At 58.0% G+C, this 18175-nt stretch overlaps 1 protein-coding gene across 3 annotated transcripts in view; it reads right to left on the bottom strand.

Moving 5' to 3' along the window:
• Nucleotides 1–18175, bottom strand: part of GRM4 (glutamate metabotropic receptor 4) — a 104610-nt gene that overhangs the window by 51727 nt on the left and 34708 nt on the right. For all 3 annotated transcript variants that reach the window (XM_077754846.1, XM_077754848.1, XM_077754847.1), the window contains exon 2: nucleotides 11059–11275. In XM_077754846.1, coding sequence (XP_077610972.1) covers nucleotides 11059–11275 — 217 coding nt within the window. The remainder of the gene's footprint in view (nucleotides 1–11058; nucleotides 11276–18175) is intronic.

The raw sequence follows: 18175 nt of genomic DNA, 5'->3' as shown, positions 1-18175 counted from the left end.
CTATTCAAAGATCAATTGTAATTGCATTTAGACCTGCCTCATCCCAAAAAGAATTCGCAGCACGGCCCAGAAATATATTTGGCTAAAAAGAAATTAATGGCAGAATTGGGGGGACGGGACCTGTACTCTACAGATGAGGCTTTGCTCAGCAGCCAAAGACGCAGAGATGTGGCAGTTAGTTTGTTGGAACCAAAGCCAACGGGGATTTCCCCAAATGTCTGGCCCGGGGTGGCTGCCGCTATCCATGGTGCTGAACCCAGTAGTGCATGGGCGGCCTCCTGTCCGCATGCAATGTAGGAGCAAGTCCTGCAGGCTTCAGCTTCAAAACACACCCTCAGGGCGCCTGGGTGCCTCAGTCGGTTGAACATCTGACTCTTGATTTCGGCTCCAGTCATGATTCCAGGGCTGTGGGATCAAGCCCTGCGTCAGGCTCCCCACTTAAGATTCTCTCTCTCCAGAGCCCTGTGTCCTTCTCCTTGCTCCTGTTCTCTCTTGGTCTAAAACTTAAAAAAAATTTTTTTAATTTTTTCATGTTTATTTACTTTTGTGATAGAGAGAGAGAGAGAGACTGAACATGAGCAGGGGAGGGGTAGAGAGAGGGAGACACGGAACCCAAAGCAGGCTCCAGGCTCTGAGCTGTCAGTACAGTCTGACATGGAGCTTGAACACACGAGCTGTGAGATCATGACCTGAGCCGAAGTTGGAAGCCCAACCGACTGAGCCACCCAGGTGCCCCTAAAAAAATTTTTTTAAATACACTAAACCCGTTCATTCTCATCATCCCCACCCCCAGTCTAAGCCATCATCACTTTTCACCTGGGTGATGGCAGTGGCCTCCTCAGTGGTGTTCCTGCCTCAGTCACCTCAGCCCTTGCAGTCTGTTCCCTACACAACAGCCAGAAAGATCCTATTAAACCCAAGTCTGTTAACGTCCCTTCTCTGCTCAAACCCTCCAATAATTCCCATCTCATTTAGAACAAAAGCTAAAGTCCTCCTAGTGGCCAACAAAGCCCCCACATGGTCAGCCCGTCCTCTTCTGCGTCCCTCCACCTGATTCATCCTGCTCCTGCCTCTTGGCTATTCTCCAAGAAACATCAGGCAGGCTCCCACCTCAGGGCCTTTGCACTTGCTGGTTCCTCTGCCCGGGGCACCCCTCCCAGAGATCACAAACCTCACTCCCTTACTGCATTCAGGGCCCTCCCTGAATGCCACCTCTGCAGAACGGCCTTCCCTGACCACCTTATATGAGCTAATCTCCCCTACCTGGCCCTCTCTGCCCGCTTAAGCTGCTTTATTCTTCTCCATAGCATGACATCAGCTCCTACCTGAAATTGTAGGAGGGAGCTACCTGGAATTGTATTATATTGTGATGCATTTACTTGTTTACTGTAAGCTGCTTCTGGCCTTCTCCCCAAACATGAGCTCACAGGGCCAAAGATCTTCACCTGTTTGGTCCACTGCATTATCCCCAGTGTCCTGGCTCAATACCTGGCACACAGTAGGTGCTCAATAAATATTCAGCAAATGAATGACTTACCATGCAGAGGCGATGGATAAAGGGGCTAAAGAGGAAAAGAAATGCCCCACTCTCCTCACCAGCTGCATTCCATGGAGCAGGCTCTGTGTGATTTAGAGGCCTGGACTCCATCTTTCTGAGTCCCTGAAAACCCCAGGAGCATGAGGGGAGCCAGCAATGAAGAAGTGACCACCAAGGAATATGACCCTCCCTACCTCTGGGACAGGGCCTGTCACAGGCTTATACACAGCCACCGTGACTTGCTGACTCCTGACCAGCACTCCACCCCATCCCCCTCACATGCACACACTCTCCCCATCAGAACACCCCTCCACCTCCTCCCCTGGCCCTGAACAGAACCTCTGGCCTTTGTTGGGGGCAGTCCTCCCAGGCCCCTCCATCCGAATGGCCCACCAGTGTTTCCCTGGAGGAGCCCAGGTGGAAGAAAACAAACACTTCGTGGAAAGAAGGCTCCACCTTCCTTCCCTCGAGCTCCAGAGTCCCACAGAACTAAGCGCCAACCCCAACTCTGCCACTGACAAGCATCTTTTAATGAGATGTTCCCAAAAACTATATGTATTAAACCAAAAGGAGATACAGGGGTCTTTCCACAGGCCAGGCCAGGCCAGCTGAGGGACCAGTGCAGGATGCAGAGCCTGCTGGGGCTCACAGACCCCGGGCAGAGGGCTGGTGGACACAGAATAACAAGGCAAAAATGGCTCCGAGCATCCCTCAGCTGTGTCCACATGCACGAGCCCATCAAAGAAGGTACCCAGCCGCTTGCTGGTCTTACCAATGAAGAACTGGAGGCTCAGGGAGGAAAAGTGACTTGCCTAAGGTCACACAGGAGTACAGGATGAGGCTGAGACCCTACCCAGGACACTCAGCAGCCCCATACAGGCCTGAAGCAGGAAGCTCAGGGTAGAAAGGAAAGAAAATGGTGAGCTCACAGGATCTTTCCAGAGCTTCAGAGAAAAGGCAGTATAGGGCTTGCTTTAGCTAGTTACATCTCCAAGGGGCTCAGAGTGGGGGCACTGGGGACCCTACCTCCAATAGGAAAACAGGCTGAAGTCCAATAGTCAGCAAACAGGTACAGAGGGTTCCTGGAGGTCAAGTCTCAAATCTGAGCAGGGGAAGGTCACTGGCCTTCACCACTTGCTCTTTAACAAAGGGGAAGAAATCAGAAACCACAGGTTGCTGTGTGCATGGCTACTCTGTGGGCTTAGATCTGGGTCCGAGGATGACAGACACACCAGAAGCTGAAGCCAAACCTATGGTACCTGGACTTCCATGCGGTGAGGACAGATAGAAAAACCAAGAGAGGTGGGTGAGGCATGCCAAGATGCACATTGGGGGGCCTCAGAGGTCCCCTAATCTATCACGTTCATATTGGTCATCAAGCTGACACTCAGAGAGGGAAAGTGACCAGCCCAGCATTACACAGTCACCCAGAGGCTGAAGCAGAACTAGAACTGGGCCCCAACTCCCCCACTCTAATTAGTAATGGTGACGACAGACCCCATTGACAGCCTGTTGTTTAGTGCAGGGCCCAGGCTGTGCTGAGTGCTTTATACATATTAACTCACTTATTGTTCACAGCAACCTAAAAGGGAGTGGTGAGGGGGAGGCTACTATTAATATCCTCCTTTCACAAGGTGGAAACTGAGGCCCAGAGACCCCATAAGGGACTGCTCAACATGGTGTGCCTCATGGTGACAGAGCCAGCCTCTGGATTCTTAACCACTCCACTCTACCGCGGCATCCAGAAGACAGGGTTCAGAAGGTCAAAGCCACAAAGGGGCTGCAGCCAACAAAGGGAAGTTTTTTTAAACCCCAAAGAAATCTTCAAACATGTTCCACAAAGGAGACCAGTGAAAGAAAATGCTGCTTCCTGTCCAAGAGACAAGGGATGCAAATTCAGAGCAAGAAGGGCTTGGTGTCTAGTATCTTCTTCCTCCTGTCATTCCCATCAAGCTTAGAGGCAAACCCAGAATGGAGCACGTCCCTGCTGTGATAGGTCAGGTGAAGCACATCAGAGACGGATTGGAGAGAGTAGGAAAAGTGACCTGATGACACCCAGCCCAGGGGACTCACAAAATCAAGAGGTGTCAGCGCCCTGCCAAAGGCCAGAGTGGCAGAGAAATCAGAGTGGACAGGCGAAGTCCCCAAGGCGGACCGGGCAAGCTCGGGGTTCATCTTCACAGCGGTACGAAGATTGACCTGGCAATCACCAAGCAGTCACATTGATGCCAACACCTTGCCAATCTCCAGGCGCCATCCAGGAGACCCAGCTGGCGCGTGGTAGGCCTCGTGGCTCCGTACAGGGGTGCCCATGCCAGGTCCACTTAATCTCCACCTTCGGTGGAATGATGGGCAGCAGACCAAAGGAGCAGAAGACGTGATGGGTCTCAAGTTCATGGCGGCCTGGCTTTGAAGCTAGAATGGTAGGGACCAGCCTCGAGGTGGGGCCCACTTCCCCCTTTGCATCCTTGGAGAAGGTGTGGCCAGCGGGCGGGGCATACTAGGCCTGTGTGTGACTCCAGGAAGCAGCGGGTGGGGGGGAGTCCAGAGGTCTCCCTCGAAGAAGAGGCTACAAACTGCCTCACTCTCACAAACACCAAGCTAAATCCAGCAACAGGACCCCTTCCTGCTTCCAGTTCCCCAGCTCCTTGGCTAATTTCAGCCACAGTTCATCTGATCAGGGGTGAGAAGATTTGCATGCTCCAGGCTCTGTCCCCTTGCAATTGGTCCCAATCATCCCTGAACCGAAACACCAAACTCTGAAGTGTCACCATTTGACATCCACACCTTTGGGTCTTGAGGGGTGCCTCCTCTGCCAGCACTCCTCCTAAAGCCTTTGCTTCTGCAGAAAAATGTGTGGAGCCAGGGGCCATGGACTATGAGGACACAGCCTGTAGGGGGCGGAGCTAGACACGGGAGATGAGCTGATGCTCCTGCACCTTTTACGGATGAGAAAGAAAGAGGCCCCGGAAGGGCAGTGACGGACCCAAGGACACAGGGCTGGTCATCTGTTTGCTCACGTGTTCATTCTATAAACATCCACTGAGGTCCTGCTGTGTGCGAGGGAGGGTGAAGAGCACAGAGCCAAGGGAGCCCTGTCCCTCCTCAGCCCCAAGGAGCCCAGAGTCAGATGGCAGAGGCCCAGGGAAAGTTCAATAGGCACTGGGGCAGGTGTGCTTGAGGCTTCCCAGGTGGGGAGCCCTGGGGAAGATCTTCCTCCCTCCCTCCAAGTGAGCATCTCCACCTGGAAGGAGAGCAGTTGAGGAAGGAAAGCCCAGAAAGGCAGAAAGAAACCCCCACCACCCACCCAGGGCTCTGAGCAAGCAGGGACACAGCAAGTGGAGCTGGTGTGTGCTAATGCACCCCCTTGGGTAAGCAGACATGACTCCAACTGCCAGAAAATTTTAAAACACAGGATTGGCTCTAAAACACTGCTCAGCTCCATCTTGCATCGGTCCGCATCCCACGGCCAAGCCCCTCGGCGGGGTCCCCTCTGCCTGACTCACTCCTACCTCCAGCCTCCCGTTCATGCTGTTCCCCCACCTGGCTTGCCCTTCCCTTCCTCTTCATGTGTCTGAGCCCGTCTGGCTGGGCCGAGTCCCCTGCAGGCTATCTCTTACTTTAACAGATGCATCACTCCAGCCCTTGTTTCTTGCATTCAGACAAACTTGCATTCAGACTAAGCACCTATGCACGCAGGGCAGGGTGCCGGGTCTGGTGGCGAGCGCCAAGAGCCAGCAGGGCCCGCGGCTCCTTCCTCTCCTCAGGAAGAAGTATCCTGAAACAGGCACTAGAGCAAAGAACGAGAGAAGGCTGAGCCCCACATCTCAGCCTAGAGCAGCCGAGAGCAGCCCTGAGTCCTCATATCCCTGCCTCTGCCTCTGGGAAAGGACGCTGTCCTCAGCGAGTCACGAGAGGTTCAGGGCCAACCCACGAGCTCAGTACGGGGAGGAAGCTGGGGTCCCGGGGCAGCCCATCCTAGCCCCTGGTGCCTCAGTCTGCCCTTCTGCAGGCCAGGAGAGCAGCCTCAGGCCCCTGGGTGGGAGAAGGGCTACAGAACTGAGTCTCTGGGGGCTGGATTTTGTGATCGGTTACCCATTCCACAAACATTTACTGAGCAGATACTATGTGCCAGGGATATAGCTGAGAACAAAATGGGCAAAAAAAAAAAAAAAATCCTCTGCCCTCATGGACCACAAACAAATATACATTTACTTGTCAAGGGCTGTAAGAAAAACAGAGTCGGGAACAGGGAACGGAGAATGATGGACCAGGGGAGGGTCTATTTTAGATACCGTAGTCAGAAAGGCCGCTCTGAAGAGGGGGCAGCTGGGAAGTCACCCAAATGCGCTGAGGATGTGGACCACATGGACGGTCAGAAAAAGACAGCTCCAGGCCGAAGGACCCACCAGTGCAAAGGCCCTGGGGTGGGCTCATGCCTGGAGTGTTAGAGCAACAGTGAGGAGGCTGGTGTGGCTGCAGCAGAGAAATGGAGAGGAGACTGGAAGGAGAAAAGGCCCGGGGGGGCAGCAGGAAGGGAAGCGGGCACTCTCTTAGGGGGGTCTCTGGATCCCAGGGGTGCCCTGGGGCAAACCTCTCTGGTTTCCCAGATGTATGAGGAGCGCCAGCACCCCCACCCCCACCCTAATGGCACAAATCTTCCCGGTGGACAAGCTCTGCCCCCTCCCCAATCCCCTCGGAGCCTCCAGAGCAAGTGTTCCCTTCACAGCAAAAGCAGCTGAGTCCAAAGATGTCACAGAAGCGGTGGGACGAGGAGGCGCCCCCGCCTTGAGCCCCGGCCTCCGGTCACCACCCGTGCTGCTGCGCTAACAGAGGCCATCGAAATGCAAGTCTGATGCTCAGCCCAGGGAGCTGGAGCTAGAGGTCAGACCAGCAACAGCTTGACTCACTGGTGTCTCCAGAATATCAATAGGGGACACGGGGCCACAGCGGGGAGATGAGGCTTTGGAACTTCTCGCTGTGCGAGGAGGGGCAGGACATCCTCCAAGGAGCAGGCCTCACCCACCGCCCCCACCCCTTCTTGTCACAACCAGAGAGGCCCTGGTGTTCCCACCCTGCAGGCACAGGCCTGGATGTGCCCAGGATGCCGGAAGCACCCACCAGAGGAGACCAGAACCGAATTCCCCAGGTGACCCCATGGAGAGGACCCATCCAGGAGCTGACCTGTGTCCTTCCTGCCACATTCACTGGAAGTGGGGGGACCTTCTGCTGCATTCCAATTCCACTCCTGCTATGTTCCAGCTGTGTGGCCTCAGGGGAGTCACTTAACCTCTCTGAGCCTCCGTTTTGCCATCCATATAATGGAGCTGTCTTGAGGGCTCAATGAGTTCACATGAATCAAGTATACAAAACAAGATCTGGCCCACAGGAGGACTCCATAAATACTACCTACTAATATTCATTCTCCTGTCGCCCACACAGGAAGCCGGGATGCTACTTGATGCATCCATTTGACCTTAAGTGGGTCCCTTAACTCCCCTGAGCCTTCCTTTTCCCCATCCATGAAATGGAGCACGCCTACAAGTAGATGGAGGCCGACGTGGGGCCTCAGGGGCAGAGAAAAGCTGTGAGGGTATAAAAGCTTACGCCCCAGACCCCCACCCTGAGAGGGCCGGGGACGGCGGTGGGAGGCAGTGAGGGGCAGGGCCACGTCCGTACCGCCCCCTCAGGCCTGTCTCTCCCTCCCCAGGTGACTCACTCGCATCATCTCCGGAGCTCAGGTGGGGCCTGCTTTGCACGCCTAATGCCAGGAACTGTGGTTGCCAGCGCCGCAGCCTGGCAAGGAGGAGGGAGTCCAGGCGTTCACGAGGGGGAAGTGCACCAGATGCCTCACATGAGCGTGCACACACATGCCAGCCTGTCCACGGACACCCCTAGGGAGGCAGGCCGGCCGGTCACGTGCCCAGAAAATCACACACGCGCGCCCCTCGCTCCCACATGTGCCCTCTCCTAGCTGCCTTTGGAGCTCACTCACCTCGCTGTCCTGTCACCACGAGCCCGCTGTCCTGTAAGAACCGGGCTCGCCTGGGCTAATCTGGCTTCGTCACTAGCCCTGTCCCGGAACATGGTGGGTGGCTGCGGTCAGGGCCCCCTCAGACCTTCCAGCTCTCCCCAGGCCCCCCCTAGGAATGGTCAGGGAGCAGGGAGGGGGTGGCCCAGGCAGCCGGATCCCTGGTAATAACCCTCTGCTGTGTGTTCCTGAGCTCCCACATCGGCGGGCCAGAAGCCCCTCCCGTGCTGGTAACAACCAGGTTTACCTCCCATTTCACAGATGAGAAAACCAACACTGAGCAGCTGAGTGACTTTCCAGGGCTCTCAGGGCCAATAAGTGGCCAAGCCAGAGCCTGGGTCCATTGCCCAGAGCTGGCCCATTAACCACACCTCTGTGATCCAGGCTGGGAGAGCCAGATGGACAGCATGGGGTTGAAGGGCCTGGGTCTGACCACCTGGCCCCAAGTGCTGCTCCAACACCTCACTGTGTGAGCCCGGGCAAGCCACCTCACCCCTTTGGGCCTCAGTTCCCCCATCTGTAAAATGGGAATAAAAACACCAGGCCCACAGGGCCATCACCAGGATTCATGATTGTGGAAGGAGGGTGCCTGGCATAGGGCAGCGCTCCGTCAAGGGTCTCAGGATGGCCCAGTGCACGACGGAGAGCACGGTGCTAATGGGGCTGCAAAATTCAGGTCCAGGGCTTCCTTTATTGCCCAGTGAGGGCTCTTGGGTGCTACCCCAGAGGTTCCCACGCAGAGGACAGAGCTGGGCTTCAGTCCCTGGTCCTCCACATCCTGGTTATGCGGCCTGGGGAAAATGACCTCCCCTCTCTGGCCTCAGTTTCTTCATCTATAAATTGCACCCAATTAGGCTCCCCTACAGGACCCCAAGCCCGTACAGCAGGCACCCAGGACCTGCTAGCCAAGCTCTCCCCTCGGCTCTGATGGGCATCCTCAGCCGGCCACCCCCCCCCCCCCCCCCCACCGCTCTCTGACACTCCTCTGAGCAACTCACAGATGATTTATACTTCAGAGGACGAATCAATACAATATACGGCCAAAGACATCTTTAATCTTTCACAGGGATTAGGCTACAAGGTACAGCAGCCTCTTTCTACAGGCCGCTCAATTCTGATTTCAATTTGGCCAGCTGGAGTACGGCTTTCTCCTTTTCTTTTCCCCCGCCTAAAGACGTTCCTCCAAATCAAATTTCATTTAGCAGGTGGGGTGGGGAGACCGAGCCGCCCGAACACGAGGGCAGGCTCAGCCGGGGCCCTGGGGCCGCAAGGGGAGACAGCAGGAAGGACTGAGGACGTGGGAGGTCAGGCCAGGCAGGAGGCCGGGCCCTCGGCGACCGCACAGGGCGCTGGGAGGGGCATCTATGCCGGGGGGTGGGGGGGCCCCGAGCTGCAGGCCGTAGCAAAACAGCTCATTCTCTTACTTTTCTAGAATTCCTTTTTGAAAATCTTGAGCAGGCTTCGTACTGATTCAATGCTTGTGGAAAATTCAAACGCTAGTCTGAGTTTCAGCCAGAACGCAATACCTAGACTTCACCCCAATGGGATCTCCCGCGCTTAACATCTCAACACGTCAGCACGTGCCCCCCCCCCCCAGGCTGTGTGTGTGCGCACACGCGCGCACCCATGTGTGACTGTCATGCCCCCATCCGAGCGGGCAGAAGATGGAGTGATGAATACAAACACAGTTACGCCATCTAGTCCTGGAGCCAGACAGCCTGGGCTCAGATCCCTTGTCCACCTCTCACTTGTATGGCCTGGTGCCAACTAGCACGGAGCCTCTCCATGCCTCAGCTTCCTCCCCAGTAAAATGGGGGTGCCTACCTCATGGGGTAGGGAGGATTACCCAGAACAACACGTGTAAAACAGGTGCTCAGTGTGCCAGGCACATAGGGAGAACTTTGGGAGTACCAGGACTGGCTTCTAATACCTTACGGCAGGGACTGAACATGACTGAACACGAAAATTCTAGACCTTCCGTCCCTGCCCGCACCTAGCACTTCTGTCCCCAAATCCTGGAGAAGTTGCACCTTAAAGAGAAAGGCAGTGGGCTTGTGTGGGAACAGATTCAAGCCACTGAGGATGGGCACCGCCAGGGCAGGGTGGGTGGGGCCAGCCCGGAGACCGGCACCGGTGTCTGAGCAAAGCAGGGGAGGACACGTGGGCAACCGGAGAGAGGGGGCTGTGGCACCAGGGCCTGAGGCTACCAGGGGGACCCCAGGGAGCTGCTGCCTACCTGCCTGGAGGTGAGAGCGGGGCTCATCTACCTCATGCTCCTCCCCTCTGCCTGGCCAGCAGCCGGGGTGGGGAGTGGCCTGGAGCCGCAGCCATCGGTCACTGCCGCCCAATTTCCGTCCTCTCCTCCAGGTTACAGGCACCGAGATGCTCTGGCTGTACAATTAAAGGGGCTTATCTGAGATTTATAGCAGGATTATGCCTGCAGGGTGTTACCAACGCCAGCCTCTGGATACTCTGTGGTCCTTAGGAAAAGCAATTAGAGTCCCGGGGTTATACGGGTATAAATATACAGATGCCATCCTCCAAGGTCGAGGGCGCCACAGTGAGCTATTTTGAGAAAGAGCCTTGGGAGAGGCCAGGGGCCCCTCTGCCGGGAGCTGGGTCTGTCAGGAGGGGGAAGAGCCTCTCTGCTTCCCCCACACCCCAATACTCTCTGAACTGTCCCTCCTATCAAGGCTCACCCAATCCAGGCGGAGCCCTCAGCCCAGGGGCCTGACCGCTGACCCGGACCCCTCCCACCACAGCCCCATGCAGCTGTGCGTCCCCCTCAGCCGGGCCATCCATCGCCATTGGAACTAAGTGGCCCAGGCTTCCAACTTGCCAGAGTGTTAACCCTTGCTGTGCCTGCCTCGTACTGCTTGCTGATACCTAAAAGCTTTATCCCTGGAGCTCCTGAGGACAATTAAGGGAATGCAGCAAGCTTAATCGGGGGAGGGGTGCCCGGCGGTGAGTGGGGGAGACCTCCAGGACAGCACATCACCTCCCCAGGTCCCCACATCCCACCCAGGGGCACCTCCTTCCCTGAAGCCACAAGCAGCCAGCACAGCATCGCCAACTCCATGTAAGACATGGCCCCTTCTCTCACCCCACCCCACCCCCCTCCACACACAGCTCAATTCCTCAAATAAGCCTGGCTCCAAGATCCTGGCTGATCTCCCAGCCCCTGGGTCCCTGAGACCCGCCCCTAAACAAGACCACCTCCATCCCCACCCCCTTCCCCTTCTCTCCCCACCTGAGAACAGCAGCGGTCCCACTGGATCCCACACCTGAATACTGGCGGTCCCTCTGTCTGCCTGGCCACGTCTGCCAAAGTCATTCCAGCCACCCCCTGCCCCTGGGAGTTACCCAGCTGGTCCGGCGAGGCCACAGGCTGCTCCCCAGTGCTCAGGGGAGAGACTGAGGCTCATGAGGGGAATGGCCTGGGGCAGGACCGCTGTGCCCTGACATCCCCCTGCCCCCGAGCATGACTCACCGTCCTCCCGGGACTTCTGGATGAAGGCCTCCACGCCGCTCTCGCCGTAGCTGCCCTCCGAGGCCAGCGTGGACACGTAGTTCCACTTGAGGGCGCGGACGATGTCCACCATGGCCTGGGCCTGGTACGTGTCCGAGGGCACCACTCGGGAGAAGAAGTCGTAGCGGCTGTTGTCGCTCAGGTCGGGGGCTGTGGAGGCGTAGCTGATCTGGGGGATCTGGGGGCGAGAGGGGCCGCTGATGGGGGGCTGCTGGCACCCCCACCACGCCCAGCCAGCACCACACCACTACATGCCAACCTCCTTCCCGTCCCCACTGCCTTGGGAAGGGCCAGGGCACTGCCTCCTCGTGTCCTGGGGGAGACCCTATGATATAGGCTGGATGGGTTCTAGCCCACTTGACAAAGGAGGAAACTGAGGCCCAGAGGCGGCGAGCAACTGGGTGGTCGGCCCTCCTCTGGCTCCAGCCCAGAGTCCCAATGCCTCCCCATGTCCTCTCCATTCCCAGCAGGAGCGAAGCTGGCATCAGGGTGAGAAGTGACTGGCACGTCAGGCTCCAGCCCTCCTCTTCTAGAGAAGTGTCCCAACCGGCCTCCCCTGGGTCTTGTGGCTGGTAGCCCCCCACCCCCCGCCACACACCATGAAGTCATACAGGATTACATACATAAACACACAGCAGAGCCTCTGCGTGCCTCCATTTACATAAAGAGCTGAGAGTCATTTGGCCCATCATCTCCCCCTTGGCAGCCGCTCATGTCACCACCCCGCAGACCCTGTCCCCACGGCTCCTTTGTCCTACCCAGCTCAGAGGACACAGAGCCCGGGTCCCAGCTCCCACTCACCCCACAGATGGAATTGCAGGAGGACAGAGTGGACAGGGACGCCCCCACACCCCAGGAAGTCCCTCTCTCCACAGCCCGGGACGCAGAGCCCCAGACAGGCATCAACAGCAGACTCCTGCCCCAGCTCTCCACAGAGCACCTTCCCGCGCCCACAGACCCCACCTGGGCCCTCCCCAGGCAGAAGCGAGATGCAGAGCCCTTTAAGCTGTCCTTCTTCCTGTAGGTGACATGCAACCATCCCCAAAGCACAAAAACCTCACGGCCAGTCTGTGGCAACTGAGAGCGGGAAATGTTCTGGGGGCAACAGGACTCGGGGTACACCCTGGACTAGAGGCTGCCCACCCAGACTATGCCTTGGGTGTCCCCATGCCCAGGGACAGTGGAGGTCTGCCTTCCACTGAGGATGCCCGTTAGGAAAAGGACATGGCCCAGCCCAGCCCCCGTGATGCCCCCCCACCCCCCGCAGACGGGCCTCCGCAGTCCCCTCATTGCCCTGCTCACTCAACTCACTCATGAGAAAGGTAAGGACGGGGTGGGGAAAACAGATGTTTGGTTTTCTGGACTTGCTGAGCAACTTAGCTCCCAACCCTCTCGTTGCAGTTCTTACGATCTTCGTAAGATGGTACGTTGACCCCTGTGGCACTGTTTGTAATAGCAAATCACTGGAGGAGCACAAGGAATACTATTTGGCCATGAAAAAGAACCAGGCAGCTTTCCATGCACTGTGCCAGACAGCTCTCCATGACCCGAAACAGCGGCAGCAAAGAAGGGAGGCACAACTCCGCGTGGGAGAGCGGCACCCCAATTGTCACGTGGGGGGGCAGGGCAGACTCCCACCGCCCCGAAACGGAACAGCCAAGTTGCCTCCGGAGACAGAACCAGGTGGCCAGGGGACAGGACTGGGAGGACACCTTCCCCCTTAGACCCCGTGTGCGTGTTGCATGTAGAATCATGCAAACATACCACCCGCTTAGAATCTTCCGGAGCCCAAGCATCCGCCCCCTTTCCTACTGTGTCAACAGCCCCTGAAAACTAGCCCAAGTCCTCCTTGCCTTGGAGCGCACAGAGCATGAAAACAACACCCCCAAGAGCGTGGATGGTTAATTTTAAACGTCTGTTATTTTGTTAAGGCCCGCTAAGGGTATTACGGTCGCAGGGGTGGGCTGGTGTTTAAGAGTCTGTCATTCAGAGCAGTCTCCCCAGTGTTTTGGGGGTATAAGCCTTTGTTGGGGGCCTGTTCCGTGCACTGAAGGATATTTAGCAACAACCCCCACCCCTACCCACGAGATCCCAGGAACACCCCCTTCCCCAGTTGTAACAACCAAAAATGTCTCTAGATGCAGCCGAATGCCTCCCGGGGGGCACAAGTGTCCCCAGTTGAGACCTGCGGTTTTGGAGAAGCGTCCTGAAATACCGAGGGGTGCAGCGGGAAGAGGTCCGGCGTTTGCTTCAAAAGAACTACCGCGGGAGCACATGCAGGAAGAAAGGACAGCGGCCGAGCACGGGCACCTCTGAGCCACGTGTACAGAGGGGCTCACCGCCGTGTTTGTTTCATCTGCATCCAAAATGTCCGTATTTAACACATTTTTAACAACGCAACAAAACAAAATAGGCAGCACCCCTGGGTCATCTGCCTGAACAGAAGTGCCCTGAATGTGGAGCCGGAGCCAGAGCAGGTGGGGGGGAACGGGGGGCCGGGGCCTGCCCCACCCGCCTGCCGTCCCAGCAGGCCCTCGAGAGAAGACGGGGTGCTTGTCAGCTTCCCTCTGTGCCTGGTCCTCAGCAAGGAGTGAGGACCACACACCCAGGAACCCACTTTCTTCCTCATTAGGAGACCCCTGTCTCCTCCTTCTGATGTTTCCTCCCAACAAAGTGCTCGAGTCAAAAGGGACTGCGCACAGCAGAGGAAGCCCAGGGGGGTCCCAGGGCCCCTCACACGGGCAACTTCTCACTCATCCCTCTTGCCTCCTGCCTCCCCTCCGGTTCAGGCATTCAGCATGGGCAGGGACAGCAGACGGACAGACGGATGTCCGGGGGTCAGGACCCAGGCCCCCAGGCCCATGGCAAAGGGTGGGAGGGCCATGCATGGGGTTGGGCACGCTTAGTCAGCCTGCAGGGGTGCCCTGCTCTCAGATTTCAGGAGCCCAGGAGGGGGCCCTGATCTGCGCCCCCAACCATTCCTGACACCGTGGAACGGGGATCCAGCCCTGAGATGGTTGGGAGGGAGGGGACAGCTTCCTGAGTAGGGTCAGGGGATGATAATCCCTGGCCAGCTCCTCCTCCCCGTCCAAAGGCTCCTCAGCTCCAGGCCCTCTGAGTTTCTGAGTGGGGTGGTTTCAGCAGAGATTTAGAAGCTACAGTGCTCAGGTTCAAATCCCAGCTCAGCCACCCAGCAAGTTACTTCACCTCTCAGGCCTCAGTTTTCTCAGCTGCAAAATGGGAATAATTATAATACCCTGTCTCATAAGGGTGTGAGGGTCACATTTTCGTGGACTGCTGGCAGGCAGTAAGCACTTAGANGTGACTGCTGTGCTCCTGGGGTGGGGCGCCCCCTCCTGGAATGCTGACCCTCCAAGGCCCTCCGCCCCCCTGTCCCCACCCAGGCCGGCAGTGCATGGGCAGATGCAGGGACCCCCTGGAGGGGGTGACTGGGACAACCTGGCCCAATGGGGCTCTGACCGATGTCTCCTCAGCGCTGTCTCAGCAGCACAACTGGAGCCCGAGGCGAGGGGTTTAACATCCTCCTCAGAGAAGTCCCCTCCTCTCACAACAGCGGCACGACCAGGGTGGGGGCAGCCACACCCCCGCCAAGGCCAGCACAAGTGTCAGCCACAACCTGGATTCCAGGAGCACCCGACCCACCACAGCTGGCCTACTCTCAGTCCGTCTGCCTGGCTTCCTCGCACACAGGACCCCTGTCGCTGCCTCCAGGCAGCCCTCCCTGCGCTCCAGAGAGCCTACTCCCACAGCACCCAGTAGGGCTGCTCCAGGGGCACCAGGCACGCCCTCCTGGTATGAGAATGCCTAGTCTGTGTATCAACTCAGCAGGCATTTTAAGGCGCCCCCATCGTGCTGGGCAAGGGTACTCGTGGAAACACAGGAAAGCGGACAGCCTCACCTGAAAGGGGCAGGTGGGGGCACCCCAGAGTGACATACAGTGTGGTACTGGAGTTGGCACCCCGCAGAACCTCCGCTTCCAGAAGGGATGAGTGACTGAGGGGAGGGAGGGAGGGAGGGAGTGAAAAAATCCCTCTCTCCCTCCCTCCCTCCCTCCCTCTCTCTCTCTCTCTCCCTCAGGCTTCTGGAGTGACAAGGAGGTCCGTGCCACGTGGGGAAAGACAAAAGCTGCTTCCGGGTGTGAGCAACAATGAAGATGAATGCCAAGTGCATCTGTCTGTGTGTGTGTGCGCGCGCGCGCATGTGCGCCCACGTGTGCATGCACGTGCTCCGGCATGTGCCCCGAGCACAGGAGCGCACAGTACCTCCATTCATTCCTCCTCGCAATCGTCACTAAGCACCGCCAGCCCGCTAGGCATAGTTCTCAGTGCTGGCGATAGACAGGGGGGACACCATCCCCATGGGGCTCCCAATTGAAACACAGGCAGGCAAGGGAAAGGTGACACCACGCTGTTAGATGGGATTAAGGGTCCATGAGAAAGAACAGGGCAGGGGACCGTTAGAGGGGTCAGACGTCTGAGTCAAGACCTCAAGGAGGTGAAGGAAGGAGCCATGCCGGTGTTTGAGGGAGGGCATTTCAGGCAGAGGAAAGAGCCAATGCGAAGGCCCAGGCGCATATGTGTGCATGTGTGTGCACACGCATGTGTGTCCAGGCACACACACGTGTATGGAGAGCCTGAATCTGTCTCAGGCTGCCCCAGGCCCGTCAGCAGTGCCACATACCTACCTACATGTGGCAAAACCAGCAGACACACAGGCAGTGCCCCAGGGCGCCCACAGCGCGGTCTCTGGTTCACTGGCTCCCGGACTAGCAGAATCTAGGGACTCTCCGAGAGCAGCTAGTCCCCGTCCCACACCATCCAGAGGAGGAGAAGGGGGCTGGGAGGTGGGACACCCCCAGCATGTGACGGCCAAGCAGAGCGCAGTCCCCCGAAAGCCGATACTTCATTCAAGGCTGTTTAAAACAGTCAGGGATGAAGCCTCCACCTTGACCTCTGCAAGGCCTGCAGCACCCTGAGGTAGCCACATAGCTGGGTGCCCATGGCCATCGCCATGGATACCCCAGGGCCACCCCACAATAACCCCAACCCCCTTCCTCTGATCGCTAGTGTTTAAAAGCACCTCCCCTTCCAGCCTCCTCCCTAATGCTTTGCACTGCACAGAAGCTTCCAGCACATTCTGGCACCAGCCTGCTCTGGGCTGTGCTATGACCCAGCCTTGTCATCCAGCTGAGACCTTAGGCAAGCGAACAGCCTCTCTGGGCCTCAGTTCCCTCCCCTATAATGAAGTCACAGTAACAACAGAAAGGACTGCAAGAGCGAGTGCAGGCAAAGGGCTTCCAACACGTGGGCCCTCGGCAAATGCTGCCCATTAGCCTTGGAGAAGGAGACCAGGCTAGGACCCACTGTGCCCATTTTGCAGATGAGAAAACTGAGACTCAGGGAGATGCAAGCACCCTCTGAATAGCACAGCCAGGAGAGATCAGAAACCAGGCACAGACAGCTGTTCTGCCTCCAGTCCCCTCTCCTCGAGTCCTGGCCTCAGGCCCCATGCACCCTCCCAGCTGACTCTGCTCTTTCTGCTCCACCCACAAGCCAGGCGAGGCAGCCACAGATTGAAGCTGGGACCCTAGGGCCACCAATGGCCGCCAGCCCAGGCCAGGGCCCAGGCAGACCTCAGGACCCCCACCTGGCTAGCTGCAGCCCCTCATCAGGGAAGCAGGGAGACCCTGCACTGGGCCAGGCAGACCCCAGATCGGCGGCCTGGCCCCTGCCCTTCTGATCCTGGCTGCTTGAGGCCTCGACAGCCCGGCTCTCAGCATCAGCTATTTTCCTAACAGATGAAAGGCAGCTAGGCTTTTAGAGACATGAAAGCTGCATGGACAGGAATGTGTAGTTCAGAGAGCCCGTGAGAGGAGAGAATGCCAGCTTCCAAAGGCCTGGCCTGCATGGTCAGGGCTGTGGGACCCTGTCCACCCCCCTCCCGACCCCTCTCAGCCACCTGAGCCCTGCACGGTCCCCAGGGGGCTCCTGCTGCAGACACAGGGCCCAGAGGAGCAGGAGACACTGCCGGCCACCCCTGCCTCCCTCGACGGGGCCTCAAGGGGGGGAAGGGCGTGTCTCACTCAGAGCTGGGCACACAGTAGGCATTTCACACACTCTCGTGGGGCGCCAAGCACCTCCTCTCAGCCAGGTGCTGAGGGCACATTTAAATAACCCACCTTCCCAGACAGAGCCTGGTGGGGGCTGGAAAAGGCGGTCCGCAGGGTGACATGTCCCCAGGCTGCTGTGCCAGGCTTGGGGCGACAAGAGGTTCACGGGGGGTCTCGCAGGGGGGCTGCGGGGAGAGCAAAGGCTGGCAGTGTGGGGCGAGGGCTTGGACAGATGGAAGATGCACAAAGAGTCGGATACAGGGTAAAGGGGCGGTCAAAGCCGCTGGGCAGAGCCATCTCAGCGAGAGAGCAGGGGTGCGGCAGAGAGGTGCAGGGACACATGAGGGGGCAGTAGGGGGACCCAGCACACGGAGGGGGCACGAGGGCCCCTGACCAGGCCCACCTGTGACAAGGACCTTGGGGTTTCACAGCGGAAGACAAGAGTGACCCTACAGCTTAGGACAGCTTCANAGGAAGGAGCGGAGAAGCAGACTTCCGAGGCCTGGGAAGTCGGGGGAGGGCAGACACTTCTGCGCAAGGGGCCGACCTGGCATCTGGTGGTCTTTGGAAGGACCAGGGTAGACCCCGGGTAGGAAGGCTGTCTGCCGCCCGCCCCAGGGCCTCCTCTCGGCCCCCACAAGCTGGGGGCCTCCCCCCACACTCAGTAGGTCATTTGGGGGCCGCTGGCCACTGCCCTACAGATCCGCAGTCTCCTAGCTCTGTCTCGGTGCCCAGAGCACTCAGCCTCTCTGCCTGCCCCCCACCCCCCGCCCCAGCCTGGAGACTGGGTGGCCCTGGCCCTCCTCTGCCTTCACACAGGCCCCTCCTCTTCCCATACCATGGCCCACCGCGTCTGATCACGGGGACTGAGAAGGGACATCAGACTCTCCCAGGAGGCAAATGCTATCTTAAGAGACAGCAAAATTTGCCCACGAGGCCCCCAGGGTC

Source organism: Crocuta crocuta, unplaced genomic scaffold (genome assembly GCF_008692635.1).
Source record: "Crocuta crocuta isolate KB4526 unplaced genomic scaffold, BGI_CrCroc_1.0 scaffold132, whole genome shotgun sequence".
Classification (NCBI taxonomy): Eukaryota; Metazoa; Chordata; class Mammalia; order Carnivora; family Hyaenidae; genus Crocuta; species Crocuta crocuta.
The sequence above is the reverse complement of the archived record's forward strand: the minus strand, read 5'-3'. Positions and strand labels throughout refer to the sequence as shown.